Source organism: Carassius carassius, chromosome 12, assembly GCF_963082965.1.
Source record: "Carassius carassius chromosome 12, fCarCar2.1, whole genome shotgun sequence".
NCBI lineage: Eukaryota > Metazoa > Chordata > Actinopteri > Cypriniformes > Cyprinidae > Carassius > Carassius carassius.
This window is the reverse complement of record NC_081766.1, coordinates 17,380,195-17,400,678: the sequence shown is the minus strand read 5'-3', so window position 1 is coordinate 17,400,678 and position 20,484 is coordinate 17,380,195. Positions and strand designations below refer to the sequence as shown.

Here is a 20,484-nt window from a genome sequence, read left to right as displayed (position 1 = left end):
GTGATGTTAAACACATTGAACAAATATACTGATCAAAAATGATCAAAGAAGTCTCTCCTCTAGTTTTTAATTGCAAATTGTATTTGCAATACCCTAACCAAGTGTTGAGCTCTTAGATGGCCTTTGCTTCAAAAACAATGCATATCCCTGGACTATCTGACATGTTTTTAAGAAAACATATGCTGTACTTTTGAAACCAAGTGAAGCTAATGGAAGCCTTTCCAAACTTTTTACATCGAAGGCACATTGGTAGGACGAAGGTAGCAGAGCACACAGTGTTTGCAAGTCGGCAGCAAATGGGTTTCACCCCCTCCATAAGAAGTCTGTCTTTAAAACAATGGCAAGGCATTAAAAAATTATTGAAAAAAAAAAACCAAGATCAATGTCAAACTGAAAACACTGAATGAAAAATAGGACCACAACCTAAAAATCTAGGTCTATAGATGCCTGTGAACAGTAACAAATGATTGGGCCTTCCATTCAAAATGCTTTGTTTCCTCCCAAATAATTACGTTCACTTAAAAAAAAAGATTTTACATGGATTGCAAGAACTATGTACAGACAAGCAGGATAACGCATATTTATTGACACATTTATAGCACAATGCGTCCATGTGAGAGAGAAAAAAAAAAAAAAAACCATATGGCAGATCCCATGAGTTGTTTCCTTCTGTACCACCTAAACCAAAGTCTAAATGCCATACATTCACTAAGGCTCTTCAAATAAGAACGTCATTATTGAATGGTTTCAGTAAGGCAAACAATATCTAAAGGAATGGAAACAAGTATATTTCCAGCATATTAAAGTTTTCCTGCTTTCCTGTCCTCACAGTATGAAGATGAAAAGTCGCACCCTCTGTGGCCATTCACTGCGTTTTCTTCTAGCACAAGAATACCTTCTCTTTTTTGAGATTTAACCATATTTGTATTTTTACAATTACCTAGGCCAACAGATTTGTTTAAAATATTGTTTTAACATCTAAAAATAGATTGCTTTTCTCTCATATGAAAATCATGTATATTAAACAGAGAAAGAAAGGTTAAGCGAGAAATGACGGAATGTCAGTATCTACCGCAATTAGCACACATATGTGAGAGCCGCTGTGGGAAACAAATGTATTTATATATGCCTCATGTACATCACAAATAAGGGGACAAATGTGTGATGTGAACAGAAAAGCCTCAAACATATCTGCACATCTTAGTGGATAACCTTCTGCTAGGAAAAAAAATAATGGAAAGCAAAAATGGTCAAATAAATAGATGCATACATGATAAGAAACTTTTATAATTTATTCTTTGTCACATAAAGCTTTTTGTAACTGCCAAAAAATGTTCTCGACTTGCTTTTAAACATATGTACTGCTCAATGCTTGCTCAGACCCTCCTATTCACATGTTGTGCAAGAACTGGCCCAGTTAAATCCCTGCGAGCCGTTATATACAACCCTTGTTTGCAAATTCTTGTTGGTAGCAGCATATCACAAACAGGACATCATTTCAGCTCCTTCTTGTGGAAAACTGAAATGTGAACAACCGGCGTTGGTTCGTTCTTTACACCTGTAAGATGAACCTAGTACAGAGTGACGAGGAGAGTCGGTTGGATCTCCTACGACTCACAGTGGGAACATTGAAAACTTTTCCAAGCCCTGTTCTGTCAATCCAGGCAAACATATGGCAGGATGTTCAGTTTACTTTCATCGTCATGTAGATCCAACGATATACAATCTGTCCAATCAAACCAGGCTCCCTTGGTGTCATAACAACCATTCACCCCTGGCCAGTGTTCATTATGTATTCTGAGAAGGTCCTCGTTCGTTACGTCCCGAGTCACCCCGGGTAGTTCTGTCGGGGAGCTGCTCGGTACTAAAACATGCATTTTTCGGGTCTCTTTGACGTCGTGTTCCTCCCGCTTCAAATATTCAGTCATGAAAAAGTGCGCCCCATGGGTCTGTGCTCCAGAGGATGTGAGGACATTGCTCTGAAGGTTAAGGTACGATTGAATAATTTCATTTCTGGACAGCTCTTTCCAGTTTGTCTGTTGAAAGGGGTTGGGAACCGACGTAGGTGTCTTTTGCTGAGGCATCTCAGTCCTCACCGATGGCTCTGCGATTGGTGGGCCTTGGCACTCTGCCTCGTGGTGGGATTCTTTTGGAGTGAGGGGCTTAATCTGTCCGGTCACCGGGTCAAATGTCAACCTACGCTCTTTTAAACGCACGGGTTTGGTCCTGTCCTCCGCGGACTGCCCCTGAAGATTTACCGTGTAGTCTCTAGGTCTGTATTTCTTCCGCTTTTTGCCTTCCGAGTTGGAGGTTACTCCTCCCCGCTCCCCCTTGCTCTCCACGCCCTCCAAGCCGTGTATGGCGAGCGGGGATCCAGAGAGCGGCTCCATTGTTGCAGTGTTGTGTGGTGGCTGGGAAAGTGTATCTGTAGATCGGTGCAAGTGCATCAAGCCTTCCAGCCCCACAGATGATGGACCATCGCCGATGCTCACCTGGGCCGGCGAAGTTAAAGGCTGCAGTGTGGGCAAAGGCGAGGGCACTTTGGCTGAATTCTGTGACGGGCTCGACAGAGTCCCTTTAGGTGCATATGTTGAAGACCTCTTGGCCATTGTTTCATGCATTATGCTGCGCGGACTTGAGGAGTATCGAGGGCTTTTGCCCTGATGCTGTCCACCTCCATCCATTCTCACGTGCTGCTGTAACACTGACGTTTTGAGTAAGGAGGAAGTGCTAGGTAGTTTGGTGAGCCCCGGAGAGCTCGGATGAGGCTTCACAGCATTGATAGGGATTTTGTTGTGCCTGTCATTTTCAAGGTGTTCCATGCAGATTCTGTCAGATGGTACATCATCTTTATCCGGGAGTGGCCCAGGGTTCCCCCTAATGCCATTTGATGGTGGGGAAGAGGAATACATTGGCTCATAAAGGGACGTCTTCATCATTTTGGGTGGCAGATGCAGACTATCCATTTGCTCTCCCCGCCGCTTTCGGCTGCTGGATTTCTCAGCCTTTGGGGAGTATGTGTTATGGATGTCATTCCTGGTTTTGAGCTCAAGAGCAACCTTGCTTGAAGGGGGAACCGCTGGAGGCGTGTCTGTCCGGCAGGGATGAGCACCGCCATTGGCAGAACCCAGGGCATTTGGCACTCCTCTCACAGGAGTGTCACTTTGGCCGGGCTCAATCAGCTTCTGCCAGTTCCGCAGGAGTTTCTTGGCACGTTTGGCAAGGTCCTCATCCTTTGTTTTCTTTCTCACATCATTGATCAGCTTTCCCAAGCGGGTTTCCTGCATTGAAAAGGAAACATCAGAGAAAGATCTCTTATTTTATAGAAAATTGCATATTACAAGTCATATCAAGTCTTCACAAAAATTATTTTTCTGTCAAATTAAAACCATGCAATGTGAATGAAGGAATAATGATAGACAAGATATTATCTGGTTGTTAAATAAGACGACAAGCGACATTTCCTGTCCAAACGCTCTATCAAACTGTGCCAACATATATTCATGGTGTGCTGTTTTACTACTAAAAAAAAATAATAATTATACTAACTTTAACTCCATACCAAGGTCTCAGTTAGCCAAAAAAGTGATTTATCTTTTCTAAATCATTAAAATTTTGAGCCTAGAAACAATAGTGTACGCCATGAGTTTTTAAAAGCTTAGCTTAAAATGATAGTATTCATGCTTGAAATAAAGTGCTTACTTGGACCCGGAAAGAGTACTTGATATGTCATGTCAAAGGCAGATTGATATTATATTACTTATGATTAGTGTATGTCTTTACCAACCTCAAGTGCTTCTTTGGTGATAGGGTATTTCTCCAAATTGGTGATAACATCAAGAACTGCAACCATGTTACAGATCTGTTCAGGAAGACATTAACACAAGCCTGATATGAGACACTGAAATGTTGTCCAAGATAATGGGTATAGAAGAATGTTGGAAACATATTCTAAATGTTCAAACCTAAGGCTAGAATTTTTCTCCAATCTGCTGCTAGTCGCTGAAAGTCTCAAACCCAAAGAGATATTCTTTATAAAAAATTAAGACTCATCCACACACTTCTAAAAACACCTCGATTAAACACGCCCCCAAGTCTACGTCACGATGTGGGAAGATTTGCATAACACCGCCCAAATATTCATGTAAAGAAAGTGATTCTCGGTATAGTATTGTTTGTCATGCTGTGGAGATGCTGTGTGTTTCCTTGTGAAAGCAAAACTAAACTACTTTGTTTGGCCTTCCAAAAGAGTATACAACTAGAAATCAGTAGTTAAGTTGTATATACTAGTATATATACAAATACAAATATACTAATGGAATATAATTACAGTTTGTTATTAAGCTATAGTGTTTGAGCATTTACACTAAATGTACAGTCGTGGCCAAAAGTTTTGACAATTACATAAATATTAATTTTCAAAAAGTTTGCTGCTAAACTGCTTTTAGATCTTTGTTTCAGTTGTTTCTGTGATGTACTGAAATATAATTACAAGCACTTCATACGTTTAAAAGGCTTTTATCGACAATTACATGACATTTTTGCAAAGAGTCAGTATTTGCAGTGTTGGCCCTTCTTTTTCAGGACCTCTGCAATCCGACTGGGCATGCTCTCAATCAACTTCTGGGCCAAATCCTGACTGATAGCAACCCATTCTTTCATAATCACTTCTTGGAGTTTGTCAGAATTAGTTGGTTTTTGTTTGTCCACACGCCTCTTGAGGATTGACCACAAGTACTCAATGGGATTAAGATCTGGGGAGTTTCCAGGCTAGAGCTTAGATTCTCTGCCCGAGCTCGATATTTCCCGCCACCGTCCTCGGGCCGGGTCAGGTCGGGCCCTTTATAAATCACGTCACGTCTCATCCACTCGCAGTCTCGCATGCGTGACGCATCACACCTGCTGTGCGTGCTGTACTATTCAGTAGCTTAAGTGCAACATGGAGCTTGAAGCAGCAAAGAAAAAATTAAAACAGGAGAATTAACTTTGAGCAAGTTTGGAGGAAAATCGGAGGTATGGAAACATTTCTGTAATGATGCCGGGCTCGGGTAGGGTTGGTCTTGATTTGTTGGGCCCGATCTAAGCTCTATTCCAGGCCATGGACCCAAAATTTCAACATTCTGGTCCCCGAGCAACTTAGTTATCACTTTTGCCTTATGGCACGGTGCTCCATCGTGCTGGAAAATGCATTGTTCTTCACCAAACTGTTGTTGGATTGTTGGAAGAAGTTGATGTTGGAGGGTGTTTTGGTATTATTCTTTATTCATGGCTGTGTTTTTGGCCAGAATTGTGAGTGAGCCCACTCCCTTGGATGAGAAGCAACCCCACACATGAATGGTGTCAGGATGCTTTACTGTTGGCATGACACAGGACTGATGGTAGAGCTCACCTTTTCTTCTCCGGACAAGCCTTTTTCCAGATGCCCCTAACAATCGGAAAGGGGCTTCATCGGAGAATATGACTTTGCCCCAGTCCTCAGCAGTCCATTCACTATACTTTCTGCAGAAGATCAATCTGTCCCTGATGTTTTTTTTGGAGAGAAGTGGCTTCTTTGCTGCCCTTCTTGACACCAGGCCATCTTCCAAAAGTCTTGGCCTCACTGTGCGTGCAGATGCGCTCACACCTGCCTGCTGCCATTCCTGAGCAAGCTCTGCACTGGTGGCACTCCGATCCCGCAGCTGAATCCTCTTTAGGAGACGATCCTGGCGCTTGCTGGACTTTCTTGGACGCCCTGAAGCCTTCTTTACAAGAATTGAACCCCTTTCCTTGAAGTTCTTGATGATCCTATAAATTGTTGATTTAGGTGCAATCTTCGTAGCCACAATATCCTTGCCTGTGAAGCCATTTTTATACAATGCAATGATGGCTGCACACGTTTCTTTGCAGGTCACCATGGTTAACAATGGAAGAACAATGATTTCAAGCATCACCCTCCTTTTAACATGTCAAGTCTGCCATTCTAACCCAATCAGCCTGACATAATGATCTCCAGCCTTGTGCTCGTCAACATTCTCACCTGAGTTAACAAGACGATTACTGAAATGATCTCAGCAGGTCCTTTAATGACAGCAATGAAATGCAGTGGAAAGGTTTTTTTGGTATTAAGTTAATTTTCATGGCAAAGAAGGACTATGCAATTCATCTGATCACTCTTCATAACATTCTGGAGTATATGCAAATTGCTATTATAAAAACTTAAGCAGCAACTTTTCCAATTTCAAATATTTATGTAATTCTTAAAACTTTTGGCCACGACTGTATTTAGTAGGGGTGTGACGAGATCCGATCTCGCGAGAACGTGACAATATCCTCGCCCAGACCTTTCAAATATATTTGCATTACACTTGCCCTTCCAACAGTGGTGGTATGCAAGATATTTTGTGTTCACATCAGGCAAGTGGACACATAAGCAGGAAAATTACGCAGTGTAGTCTTTATCCAGTCATAAAATCAGAATTCAGTTTAATGCAGAATGTCAAGGAATTTGTCAAACTTTGAACTGAAAATCAAAAGTAGGTCATTACACTTCAATCAAATCCCGATATGTATCTGTAAATATAAAGCCGCAAAAATCGATTTAAATATGAATCCTGCATGTTCTGCGTGTCTATGTTAATGAATGATGCAGACACGTGGTTTCATTTTCTACACAGAAGCTGTGATTTCAGTGTCTGCCGTCTCACTAAATGAGGCTGAAAACACATGAACAACATCTCCAGAACTGCTCTGAGAGTGACTTCATGAGCATTTTACCGTTTGATTTGAGTAAAACTAGCATCATATCACATACACAAAACCAATAAAATCTAAATAAAAGTCCAGTACTATTTTTCAGTAGAATGTAACGTTACATAGCTTACTACTACTTCTACTAAGACTAAAATAAAACAATCACAATCACAATTCTTTCATGTAATAATTTTAATAGTAAATCCCCTTTGTTTGCCAAAAATATATAAATTTGGTTATTTTCAATAATTAAAAGAATAATGATAAATGAAATTAATGTTTTATGCCTTCATTTGATAACCAGAGAAATGTAAATACACAACGCAGAATTTGTGAGGAAATAAAAAATATCAATTAAGTTGTTTATATATATTCAAATAATTAGACATGCTAAAACACAGAATTAGGTAACAAAAAATATAGTGAGGAAAAAAAAACATTTCATAGTGCCCTAAACATGTTATTTTTGTAAAACTTTTAATAAATTGATGTGAAAATGTATACGTTTCATGCTTTTAATTAGACATGCTTTTTAATAAAAATTTAACTATTAAAAAGGAGTTGAGAAATTAAAACAGGAAAAAAAAACAATACAGAATTTAAACTGAAAAAAAAAAAACTGAATTAAAAAAAAAAACTTACAAAATCTAGTGAATCTCATAGGGCCCGAACTAAATCTCAGCCTTGCTGCGCCCCCCAGTTTGGGAACCATTGCTTTATTCTTTTAAATAGATAAATTAATCTGGATTATTATATATTTATTTTATTAAAGTAGAAATCAGTTTACCAAATAATAAACTTGACTGACTGCTTCATTTCAACTTTAAAGGGATATTTGTTACGTTTATAATTTATTTATAATTTTTGTGCACTTACTTGCCTGTCAGTTGAGTTTATGGCAAAACCTTTTGCAGTTATTACATGTTTATTACTGCATAAAAAAATTTATTAAAATAGATGTTCAATTTCATAAAGTACAAGCTGATTTCAAAATGCACCTACATTGTTTGCATTTTGTGTTTTTCAGTTGAATAAAACACTATTTTCCCCTATATATATATATATATATATATAAAGTCCAAAACTCTCGTCCTCGTGAACCCAGTCTCGTTTCGTAGGATAACGGTCTTGTCACACCCCTAGTATTTAGACTACTGTTTATTTCACATAAATACCTAGAAACCATATAGTTACATTTTTACTATAGTGTTGAGGTTCTATGTGTGTGGTTTTAACTGTGGTTAATGTATGCTACTATGGAATGGTTAATTTAAATAAAACTCAGTCAGAATTATTAAATTTCACCATATAAAAATTACCATTTTTACAGATGTTACTATTTTTGATAATGAACATGAATTTAAATCTGCATCCTAACTCAAGCTACTATAAAATGTGAATTTCTGAGAGACAAAAAAAGTAATATTTATATTGCAGCCTGCACTGCAAACTGTGCTGAAGAGACATGTTAAAGTCAGGCCACACAAACCATAATCATTTGAAACAATATCACTCATTAGAACATGCAGAAATAAATTTTTCTATTAAAATATTTATTTTAAGAAAAAAAGTGACTGGAAAAATGCAAAGAATTCAAAAACCACAATTAACAGTCTGGTTTCTACAACTTTCACATAGGAACACAAATCTGCCTTTAGACTTGAAAGAATTGAAGATTTTAAAAATTGCAGGTAATTATTGACATCGACTGATATGAAAAATGTTATCTTGATAATCTTGATTTTTTTTGCCATATCCCCCAGCCCTAGTCGTACATCATTGAAAAAGCAATGGTGGTGAAATACATCAACTCCTGTTGATGCTTTTAAGGGTCAGTACATGGTGTTGTCAAGTCCTTGGTTTTCCTGGTTTTCCTTTCCTACTTTTACTCTGTTGTGGGTTGTTTTTTGGTTCCAGGGTTAAAGCGATTTGTACCCATTTACAAAGTCAGCAAGTGTATGATATCTAGGGTTTTAAAATCTGTACAAATTTTGTAAAGAAGTGTAGTGCATTCCAGCCTTTAGCTATAAACTACAATATAACATGAAGTTACTCAAAATCAAATAAAAAAATGCACTGACACTTGGCACACAAGCAAAATTGTTTCCACACTCTTTTGTAAGTGTCAGTTCTAGAATATTAAAACAGATGTGATACACTGTGGTTTATCAGTTAGAATTTTGTGTATCATAGACCTCTCACCTCTCATTCACAGTCAGTGAGTGTGGAAAAGTCTGAACAACCTTTAATCTGCAGAAGCAGAAACTGTTCATGAGCACTTCAATCAATAGACAACAAGTTTAACTCGTTTACTCCAGGGCAGCATTCTGACCCTCCTAACCTTAACCTACCATTTTAACCCCATCAGACTAGTAACAACGCAATAAACGTTGTATGGACATCCACAGCCAAACACCCAAAATACATAAAGTCAATGTGTGTATGAAATGTTAACTGAATCAAACATATTGTAAGAGTTAAATAAACCCGACCACTTTTTTACTTACCATAAAACCTCCGGTATAGAAACTCGCAAGAACCTTATAGTTGGGAATATTTATTGTGATAGCAATTGTTAGCCTTGTATAAGATTAGATGGGGCTGTCACATTTTCCAGTCAGACAGTTGGTTAGCACAGTAACGTAGCCGGAACAGCTAACGTTACCAGCTGTGTGCTCCGGTTAGTTCATACACATTGAGGACAGCCAAGACCGCAACATCTGCGACTGTTTGAAGGCATCGACAGAGGTTTAATCTCTTGGGAAACAGAATCAAGCTCTCTCACTGCTCTCAGCGTGGATTCGTCTGCTAGCGCTTTGCTAATGCCACTGGGTCAGCTAACCGCATATACCGAGCTCATATTAGCCAAGATATGCCGTGTATAAGCAGGAAACAACAGACAATATCCACTGGCGACATTAGTGATACTATTAAACTTACAAAAAGCGATAAACGAGCAGAGAATCCTTTAAATCTGCCCTAAAAGTTCCACAGTAGATAGCTTGACATGAAACAGCTAACGTTAGCGGACGACAGGCTTCCCGCAACATGTCATCGGTGTCTAATCGCAACATGCACCTTAAATCGAGTTGGCCGCTTTAATAAAAGCTCTCGAAGCATGCTTATGTCTGAAGGCAGGGTTATATCGCGCCTGTCCGGTTGTTACGTTAGTGTAGCGCACGGGGTACCGTTCAATGTGGCTCCCGTCAGTTAGCGAACCGCTAAAAAGAGCTCCATTTCTGCTCTGCCACACATTCAGACGCTCGACATGGCGTTTGGCGGCTTGAAATGAGACTCTAACTGTGTCGTGTCGGGGAAAGTGAGCTTTGGTCGGCAGGAGAGTGAGCGGGTTACTCACATTGCTCTGGCTATCGATGGCCTGCAGCAGCCGGTCTCTCATCTGCTGCGGGGTTGCGGAGGCCGTTGTCATTGCCTGCTCGGTGCGAATCGGCCGACGGGGGAAAAATCCTCCGGATTCAAGGGCTTAATGGACTGCAGCAACTCACAGACCTCTCAGGAGGATTGAGAAGTGGCGGAACCACATGTTTCTGATGTGATTGTTGGCTTAAGAAATGGTGTATATGTGTGTTCAGTTGGGAGATGAAGGTTCGACGGTTGTCGTGTCTCTCCGCCTCATTGCGTCGAGTGCTCTCACCGATCTCAACTCCACTGGATCTAAACCTCAGGCCCGCTGCATTATGGGAGAGCACGACGCCGCGTGACGCCATCACGCAGGTTCAAATCAACTCGGCCAGACAATAATGATGCAGAACCCAGACGGTGATTAGAATATGAAAAAAAATAAATAAATACACGTACTTACTATTTTTAACAAATATAGATTGAATATATGCACATGATATAATTAGCACCATGATAAATGTCCATAATACACAATGAATAAGTTACATATTAAACAAACAATAAACATATGTTATAGATAATAAAGAAAAAAAAATAAGACAAAAATGAGCTATCAACATATTTAAGAAAATTCATGCAAATTATTAAGGCCGTTTATTTTATCTATCTGGAACTTTCCCTAATAAAAGGTCTATGGCATATAAGATTTTTATTTTTGTATCCTATGGCTATTGAAAAACATTTATCACTTACTGTTGGCAAATACATTGACTTTTCTCTTTATGAAGCGATTCTCTATAAAAATCACATTGTAATTTTACATGTATGGAGTCTATAATTATAAAATAGTCTTAAGCTCAGATTTAACTTCTCGATCTTAATATTTTTGAGCACAGAGGAAAATCATACAAACAAATATGCGTTTCAACATTTTATTCAATTCATTAAACAAATATTAATGCAAAGGTACAAAGACTTAAGCTTCCACAGGAAAATACAGTAAGGACAATGGAATTTAAGCTTGATAACATTTTGTTTTAAATAAGTAGCACACTTACAAAGCCCACAATGTTTTATATTCTTTTATTATTATTTTGTTTTCTATATTTCATAGAAAACATGTAGTGATAGGAACATATTTTCCTTTTGTTTTAAAGGGTCAGATAAAACAAACCACAAAGCTGCAGATCTATGTTCCTGAAAGCTAGGTTTGCATATTTGGTGAGTATAGTTAGGTCTTCTTGCAACAAATTGAGTTAACGTCTGAACTTTGCAGTCAAATGTATGTGCAACATCTGAATTATCATACATTGAAAAAAATAGAAATTAGCTGCCTTTGTATATATATGAACCACAGAGACACATTCATTAAATGCACAGAGTATTTTAAAGTTTTGTCATGTATACGTTTCAAATCCAGTTGGTTGCAATATCAAGTTGTCTCTTTAGCACTATAACAATGTTTTTTTTGTTCATAAAGAAAAAAAAAGAGATACAAAACCACTTCGTCAAAAATGATATTTCCAGTTGCAAAAGTTTTAGTAATGCATTAGCAGAGAGTTCAGATATACTCAGAGCTTGATAACTGCGAAAAAGCAGGACATCACATCGAGACTTGCGGGTATTTTAATATTCAGTACCATGCAGCAAAAGTTCACCCAATATAAAGCAGGTTTTTTAGTGTTGAAGTCTGAAGGCAAATAGAGTCTCATGTAAATGGTTGGCCCTGGGAGAGATTATACACCAAGGTACATAACTGCTTTGTTTTTAAATAAAGGTGTCCTAAAATAAGAAAGTAAAATATTACCGTTGGTCAACAAAGTCACTAGGTAGTTGCTGTGGCAAAATGACAATTACTCAAGAGCATCTCTATATTGAATACATAACAGTAGCAGTCAGTAGCAGAAGCATTTCAATTATTATTATTTTTTTACAAACAACAAACTTTATATATTTTTTTTCAATGGCTTGTCAATTATAGACAAAATGCAATTAAAGTGTACAAGCAAACTGTCTGCACTATTCTTTTTCTGGCCCTATAAACTGGTCGTTTTGGCAAATTACTGATCTGGAAATTAATAGAAAGAAAATTAACTATGAATGGGCCACAAAAAAAACTAACAAACAAAAACTGTTTTGAATGGGTTAAAGGTGGTTAAAGATCTATTGGCACACTCAGAAAATTAGCATCTGCGCAATTAAAAACCTTTTGAAATAAATAACCACTTTAAAATTTGAAGTGTCTTCATCACTGAAGAGAATTATATGGAAATTAGGTATAAAAAAAAAAAAAAACATACATCCCCAATTTTTTAGAATACTCATATTTTTGTTCACATCATTATAGAAATGTTAAACTTTAGATATAACTATATAAGTTAACGAAATGAAAACACGGCTTAATTTGTTTTGATTGTATCCTGCAAAATAAATATATTAAATTTTTCCGCATTATTAGGACACTTGTGAAAATATTTTTGCTAAAAGAAAACTGGCCAAAACCGATATTTGAAAATCTAGGAAGTGAGTGGATAGAGCAACCACTGCAAACAAATCACAAATCTACAACACACTGCAGCAAACAGACCTTGATGCATGTGAAGACAACTTTTACAGTACTTAAACATAAAATTCCCAATGCACACACACACACAAATCACAAACTAAAAGAATATCGGCAGAAACTAACAGTTCTACTGAAAACACTACAAAACAAAGACATAAGAAGATATTATTTCACAAAGCTTCAACAAGGTTCAGTGTATAGAGGCTGAAAAGCAAAACTGCATGTACATTTGCAGCAGGGATTCTTTTATGATTTGGCTAGAAGTGTGAGCACACTTGATGATGAACAGATCTGTGTGTTTAAACCATGAGATTGAGTAAAGTGTGGAACCCCTGAACAGAGGGACAGTATAGCGTCCACTTCAAGCATTTTAAAATGTAAAAACATACAGTTCATTTAATGCATGTATATATAGAATTCATTTTTTTTCTCCATACTCCTGACATTTTATGATCTACTCTTACTTTTTAAAATATAGAAATGTATAAGTGTAGCATTTATATACACGAAAACTGTGCATACATTAGATACTGAACAAGTTATCGGTTAACTTATGATGAAGGACCTTGTCTTGTCTGCATGCTCTCCTTTCTGGACCAGATATGATCTGGACTGGTTCAGTTCATGGTAACAATACACTATGATCCACAGATGAAGCTTTATAAAAGGTAAAACGGTCAGTGAATTGAGATGCAGAAAGGTAACCTGCCTTCTTGAATGCATTTCGGTAATATCGGGAAACTTTTATACTTTTTCCTAACACTACATAAAAAAGTTTTTTTTATATTATTATAATTTTTTTTTGCATTGACCAAGTAAAAAATAATAAATAGATAACAGATACTTTTTTCCTTTTCAAAAATACTTGTCTTAGAGTAGAAGGCAAAGTCGGCCAAACGGGGGGGGGGATAGACCCAGTGCACTTAACAGTCACTCAGAGAGGTGAAAAATAAATGGGGGGAGATCGGGAATGGATTGGGTATCTATTAAAGTGCCAAGTAAATGTAGGAAGTGATTTCATGTAGTAATTTCACAAATGCAGAACACGTATATAGAGATGTTAAATAAAAAGAGAGATAAAAGTGCACAGCTTATCAATCACCAATACTTGTGATGGTCAGACATGCAAAATAAAAATAAAAACAAAACCCGCTCACAGCTCAATAGCTATGAGTGTCTGTACAATGCAGCCTCTTGCAAATGAAATGGAGGGGCCACAACAAAGCAGAGGGCAGCTATTAAACACATGGAAAGGTACACAAACGTCACAGTAACAGAAAGAATGCTAGTTTCAGTAATATGTTTGGTCCTACATAAAAATGATGAAATACATTCTGGTTTCAGCAACGCTGTTCTTTTCAATGAGGCAGTCAAGTAAAAGAATATAACCGTAACTGATTACCTGACACATACTTCCCGTCAATTATTTTACATTTTCAACACATGAAGCATAATCCTCATGAAAACAGTTGTCAGAGACAAAGCACATGTAGGTCATGCTTTTGTTTTATACAGGAAATTTACACGGTGCAATCAGATCCCTTACAAGAAGATCGAAACGGTTTTCATGCATTAACTGCTTCTCTTTTTTTCCTTTTTGCTGACAATAGACAAAGCAATCCAAGTAACAAGTAAAATTCAGCTGCATGGACTCAGAACCAACAGATGCTGTAAAAGCCGTACATGTGTTTGAGCCTTTTCTTTAGTTTTTTTTTTTTTTTTTTTTGTAGTTTTGTTTTTTGTGATCTAGTATGTTTGTTAATGCTTTGCATAGATATTAATCCAAATCCGATTATCCCCTTGTACGTAGAGAAATTTTACACTGATAATAAAATTTCGTAAAATATTTTTCAGCATTTCAATCATTTAAACATTAAGATCGTATTTACCTTTTCAATTTTGTAAACAAAATTCTCACACTTACAAAAGTGGTTAGAGTATAAAAGTCTGAGAAATATGAGAAAAAGATGAAAGTGACAGGATTTAAAAAGAGTAGTAAACCTCCCCATTTGGGCATATGATTTCACAAAGCCACCAGAAGACGAATGAGAACTGTGCGCCAGGACAACTTTTACAGTACTGGAAAACACCTTCAGCTACAGAGAACAAAAACAGACAAAAACTGCATCTTCAGCATAAGGCAGAATCTGGTTATCACAGTGAATAGTTCTGATAGATATATGCAAACGCTCATCGCGATCACATACTGTCTTCATGTTTCTTTCAGAGTAAACTAGTAACTAACAAGTAATGCTAAAGTTTGCAGCATGATTTTGACTGTATCAGTTACCATGGCTGAGATTATAGGCCATACTATAACATTACATACTGTACATTTAATATATAATTCTGTTGATTTAAAACACCACCATATCACTGTCATGAAAAGATTTCCTAATACATAAACTGCAAGGCTTTTACATTGTTTATGTGCATTTGCTGCACATTTTAAAGGAATAGTTCACCGCAAATTAAAATGTTTTGTCATCATTTACTCACTGTCACGTCGCTCCAAATCTGTACGGCTTTAAAAAAAAAAAAATCATCTTTTTTTTGATTTGATAAACAAGACACGGCAGTGGAATTAGGTAAAAATGTAAGGTCTCTTTAAAAAAAAAAAAAAAAAAACTTTTAACTTGAGTGCCACATTTTACAATAGCGTGTCTTACTCGAGACACTGTAAAAGATGTGAAACGCAAGCACAAAGGTAGTGCAGTGGACTGGGAAACTCTTAACGTGGCTTAATAATGTTCTAATCCAAAACAACAACAAGGCAAAATCTTGTTTTTTTTCACATTCCACTTGTCATAAACACTATACTTTTAACGTGGCTTAATAATGTTTTAATCCAAAACAACAAGGCAAAATCTTGTTTTTTTTCTTCTCACATTCCACTTGTCATAGACACTAAGACAGCAGCAACGTAATCGAAGTGGATTTTTTTTTTTTTATGCTTAACAATAACCAAAATGTATTCAGGTTTGAAACAACACGAGAGTGAGCAAATTATCACAGAACTTTCATTTTTGGGTCAATAATCCCATTAAATGTGTAAATGTTTCTTTTGATATTAATGTTCCCAGTTGTACACTTTTAAACCAGATGAATTTGATAATCTTGAGCCAAATTAGCACAGTACCACTAACTGAGCACAACGTGATAAAACTAGACATCTATTAAACATTACAATCATATGTTCAGACTGCACTGAAGTACATTAGTGTTGATGTGTAAAGATAAACATGTTGCAGTTGCACGAAAACTGCCCTTAAAATGGGGAGGAATAACACTCCTTTTTAACAATGTTCTTACAAGCAAGAAATATTTGTATATTTGTCTTGGAGAAAATAAATTCAAAACAGATCAAAAACCATGTTTTTTGTGGCATATGCATGTAGAAAAGTGCATAACTAAATATTTATATTTAAAGAAAAAAAAGGAAAGTAACAGGCATGTATGGCAGGCATAAGAAAGAAGAGGAGAGGCTTCTACAGGAAATGAAATGCTTGAACGTTGAGGGATCTTATGTAGTGTCACAATCTCTCTATAGAGCTAAAGGAACCACAATTGCTGAGGTGCGAGTGTATTATCCTAAGAAACGATGGGCTGCTTGCTCAAATGGTTGATTCATTAGATGTGGCAGCACTGCTTTTCCATTTTCCCCCTAGCATGCTGTGGCAAGATTCTCAGCAATATCTTCCCAGAGGATAGGCTTTGAGAAACAGGGTCAGGTGTTCCCCAGACATGCTGCTCCTCTCCCACTTAATCACACCGATCTCAAAAAAGGACAAATGAACATCATATACCTAATGATTACAGCCTGTCCATCCGGAAAGCGTCTTCTGTTGCAGGGTCGGCCAGAATCATGTCTGGATCGTTGAGCATGTGCAGGCCGTCCAGCGTCAGCGGATCGATTTTCAGCTCATCCAGAGGGAACTGGGAATCTGCGTCAAAGCTCACGTCACCTGTCAGAAAGTTGGACAACTCTTTGTATAGGCTCGAGGGAGACTCTCCTGTAACTGAAAGATGGGTAATATAATATGCTAAACTTTTAGAGGGACCTTTTTGAAGCCAGGCTTCACGGCAGCAATGTCAGCACACAAACGGCAAAGGTACATGCAATATTATGCAATATCTAACTCGGCAGGTGCAATACCTGTGAAAATGATGTTGGGGATATTCCCATGGCTGCTGTAGCCTAGCTGCGGTGCGTCCTGCATGTTGCCGTGGGTCCCAGTGAGGTTAAGCATCGCAGCATGAGAGTAGTTTAGAGTGGATCCCTCAGTGTACATACTGCTTGAGCCGAAGGAATTCTCAATCATGTTGAACTGTTCCAGCTAAACAATCAAAACAATTTCAATGACTATAGGTTAATTGACAAAGGTTGACTGAGTCAACTTTTTTTACTATTTTTTTTACTAAATTTTACTAACAGACCTACCAATCTTTGTATAAAAATAACATCATCATGCTGCCTTTCACCCCCCTGTAATTAGTCTCTGAATCTCAGGTGAAAATTGCCATTTTGACCCTTCTCTACAAAATAGTGGATTACTCCTTAAATATTCATCCATGACATTTAATATTTTGGCTTTCATTAATTTACATGTTTGCCTTTCTTCAGAAAAAAAAAATATTAGCAAAGTAAATAATCTGAGCCGGGGAAGTTCCTGAAATGAATGACCCAGCAGTATGTTTCTTTTGAATATATATGTATTTAAATTCTGTGTCTTATTATAATAAACAATATTAGCAATTACAATATGTTGTCATCTATATGAAAGTATTGAGCTATTGTCTGAGGATAGACCATGGAAAGGTCATAATTTAAATCAAATTAAAATAGTGTTGCCATTTTTAAAACTAACAGCAGATTAAGCATGCATTTGTTATATTAGACAGGAACGTGAAGGTAGATTTGGGACTGGAACATGATGCAGGGCAGATTCAGATCTATGTCCCTGTACAGCTCTTTTGTGTTGTAAGCATGCGCTCTTTCTACTGTGTGCCACTATTTGAAGAAGAGTTCTTCAAAGAAAACCCTTCACCTGACATCTTAAAGCTTTTAGCTGCCCTCTAGTGGCTTGTACATGTAAGGAGCAAGGAATTCATTGCTTCTGGACAAGTTAGCTCTTCACATATTTGTCTGAACAGACAGAACTGGGCAAAATGTTTATATTTGTGTGACCACTGGCTTAAAAACTTCCAGAAGAGCTACAGCAGTTAAGGAAGGCTACAATTTTAGTTATTTATACCACGGACATAATGAGCTCACCTGCTGAGACAAAGAGCTGGTCTGCCGAGGGGACAGCTGCTGGTCGTAAAAGGCATCGCCAAAGACACTTCCGAAAATAGATGAGTGCTAAAACAAGAACACATTACAAATAACCATACACAAAGACGCTAAAGATAATCACTACAAATCACTCTAAAACAAGGTTCTAAAACAATGTACTTAGCCCATGAAAGTCCATGAAAACTTCTGTCACAAAACATGATTCAAGACAAGACTTATTCTGTATCACCATGTTTGACATGAAGACATTTTGGCTCATTTCAAACAAAAAATGTTGCAAGTGTACTCTACAGGAATGTAACACTTTGCCAAAGCAACAGATGAACAAAATCCTAAGTCTAAATATCTCAAAAATCAAACAAAATGGCTTTTAGAGACCAAGAGGATGGAGTTGCACAACATTATTCCTGCACTAAAACTTTTCATCTGGATTTTACAGGACCCTTGCAAAGCAAAAACCTGTGATTTTTTATAAAAAATTTTGTTAAATTAAAAAATGTGCCACATACAGACTGTGTGGCATCCATCGCAGCAGTGACTAGACTGGAGCAGCAGCAAAGACAGGGGTGTCCAAAGCTGTTCTGGGACGGCCACTGTCCCGCAATGTAGTGCCAACCCTAATTCAACATGCCTGAATCAGCTTATAAAGGGCTTCAGACTTACTAGAAACTTCCAGGCAAGTGTGTTGGAAGCAGGATTGGACACCCCTGGCCAAAGCAACCAAAAGTATATATTTTTTCTAATATATAAGACTATATAATTCTGTGTGATAATATCAACTAGCACAGGATATTTAACCTTTTTCAGGCCCACTACTGGATAAAAACAGAGCAGAGATCCCAAGTTACATATTTCATAAAATTTAATGTTGCATTTTAGGTGTGTTATCTAATGTGTGTGTACAGTACAATATTCATTTACAAAATGAATGATGTTTAGATTGCACAGCCATTACTGAACTATAAAGTAATTTACTTGTACATGACATTTAAAACTTACTGTAAAAAATACAGTAAATTTACAAATTTCTTTCTTTTTTCACAAACACAAGGAGAGGTCTGCACTCTGAGCAAAAATGTCTCTCGTTAGGAAGGTTTTTGGCTAAAGCAGCATTTTTTATATATCCATGCTCCAAAACAATAATTACCGTATTTTTGGGACTATAAGTCGCACCTGAGTATAAGTCGCATCAGTCCAATAATACGTCATGATGAGGAAAAAACTTATATAAGTCGCACTGGACTATAAGTCGCATTTATTTAGAACCAAGAACCAATAGAAAACATTACCGTCTCCAGCCGGGAGAGGGCGCTCTTTGTCTTCAGTGTATACTACAGGAGCACTGAGCAACATAGAGCGCCCTCTCGCGGCTGGAGACGGTAATGTTTTCTATTGGTTCATTTCTCTTGGTTCATTTCTCTCGGTTCATGTCAAATTAATTTTGATAAATAAATCGCAATAAGACTATAAGTCGCAGGACCAGCCAAACTATGAAAAAAAGTGCAACTTATAGTCCTGAAATTACGGTGTAGATATATATATATATAGCACCTCAATTGGCTGGTACAACCCGAATTCCGGAAAAGTTGGGACGTTTTTTAAATTTTAATAAAATGAAAACTAAAGGAATTTCAAATCACATGACCCAATATTTTATTCACAATAGAACATAGATAACGTAGCAAATGTTTAAACTTAGAAATTTTACACTTTTATCCACTTAATTAGCTCATTTAAAATTGAATGCCTGCTACAGGTCTCAAAAAAGTTGGCACGGGGGCAACAAATGGCTAAAAAAGCAAGCAGTTTTGTAAAGATTCAGCTGGGAGAACATCTAGTGATTAATTAAGTTAATTGATATCAGGTCTGTAACATGATTAGCTATAAAAGCTTTGTCTTAGAGAAGCAGAGTCTCTCAGCAGTAAAGATGGGCAGAGGCTCTCCAATCTGTGGAAGACTGCGTAAATAAATTGTGGAAAACTTTAAAAACAATGTTCCTCAACGTCAAATTGCAAAGGCTTTGCAAATCTCATCATCTACAGTGCATAACATCATCAAAAGATTCAGAGAAACTGGAGAAATGGCATTACTAAATGGGCCCAGGAATACTTTCAGAAACCACTGTCGGTAAACACAATCCGCCGTGCCATCAGCAGATGCCAACTACAGCTCTATCATGCAAAAAGGAAGCCATATGTGAACATGGTCCAGAAGCGCCGTCGTGTCCTGTGGGCCAAGGCTCATTTAAAATGGACTATTTCAAAGTGAAATAGTGTTTTATGGTCAGACGAGTCCAAATTTGACATTCTTGTTGGAAATCACGGACGCCGTGTCCTCCGGGCTAAAGAGGATTGAGACCTTCCAGCATGTTATCAGCGTTCAGTTCAAAAGCCAGCATCTCTGATGGTATGGGGGTGCATAAGTGCATACGGTATGGGCAGCTTGCATGTTTTGGAAGGCTCTGTGAATGCTGAAAGGTATATAAAGGTTTTAGAGCAACATATGCTTCCCTCCAAACAACGTCTATTTC

At 37.5% G+C, this 20,484-nt stretch overlaps 2 protein-coding genes and 1 long non-coding RNA gene across 5 annotated transcripts in view; all 3 read right to left on the bottom strand.

Moving 5' to 3' along the window:
• Positions 1-1,271: 1,271 nt before the first annotated feature.
• On the bottom strand, positions 1,272-10,425 carry LOC132154952 (mediator of RNA polymerase II transcription subunit 26-like). Of its 3 annotated transcripts, none has more exons than XM_059563700.1 (4): positions 10,088-10,425; positions 8,932-8,979; positions 3,788-3,862; positions 1,272-3,281 (listed from the first exon to the last, which is right to left on the bottom strand). In XM_059563700.1, the coding sequence occupies exons 3-4, from the start codon at positions 3,851-3,853 to the stop codon at positions 1,656-1,658; spliced, it is 1,692 nt and encodes a 563-aa protein (XP_059419683.1). In that variant the 5' UTR covers positions 3,854-3,862; positions 8,932-8,979; positions 10,088-10,425; the 3' UTR covers positions 1,272-1,655. The 3 variants fall into 3 exon arrangements, with proteins under 3 accessions (XP_059419683.1, XP_059419684.1, XP_059419682.1); XM_059563701.1 differs by lacking the exon at positions 10,088-10,425 and adding an exon at positions 9,237-10,060; XM_059563699.1 differs by lacking the exon at positions 8,932-8,979.
• A 585-nt stretch (positions 10,426-11,010) lies between these two features.
• On the bottom strand, positions 11,011-15,419 carry LOC132154976 (uncharacterized). Its single transcript, XR_009437214.1, has 2 exons — positions 15,388-15,419; positions 11,011-15,175 (listed from the first exon to the last, which is right to left on the bottom strand). It is a non-coding gene; the product is annotated as an uncharacterized LOC132154976 (long non-coding RNA).
• A 544-nt stretch (positions 15,420-15,963) lies between these two features.
• LOC132154975 (CREB-regulated transcription coactivator 1-like) overlaps positions 15,964-20,484 on the bottom strand; it is a 13,296-nt gene continuing 8,775 nt past the window's right edge. Inside the window, exons 12-14 of the mRNA XM_059563727.1 lie at positions 17,934-18,020; positions 16,815-16,995; positions 15,964-16,623 (exon numbers count right to left, since the gene is read on the bottom strand). Of these exons, the coding sequence (XP_059419710.1) occupies positions 16,472-16,623; positions 16,815-16,995; positions 17,934-18,020 (420 nt within the window). The 3' untranslated portion in view covers positions 15,964-16,471. The remainder of the gene's footprint in view (positions 16,624-16,814; positions 16,996-17,933; positions 18,021-20,484) is intronic.

Excerpts from the sequence above, each read along its gene's own strand:
- LOC132154952 (XM_059563699.1), bottom strand. The coding sequence starts at position 10,159 with ATGACAACGGCCTCCGCAACCCCGCAGCAGATGAGAGACCGGCTGCTG. Across the intron at positions 3,863-10,087 it reads CCATCGATAGCCAGAGCAAT|ATCTGTAACATGGTTGCAGT; the intron begins GTGAGTAACCCG and ends CTTCCTGAACAG. Across the intron at positions 3,282-3,787 it reads TCACCAAAGAAGCACTTGAG|GAAACCCGCTTGGGAAAGCT; the intron begins GTTGGTAAAGAC and ends TTTTCAATGCAG.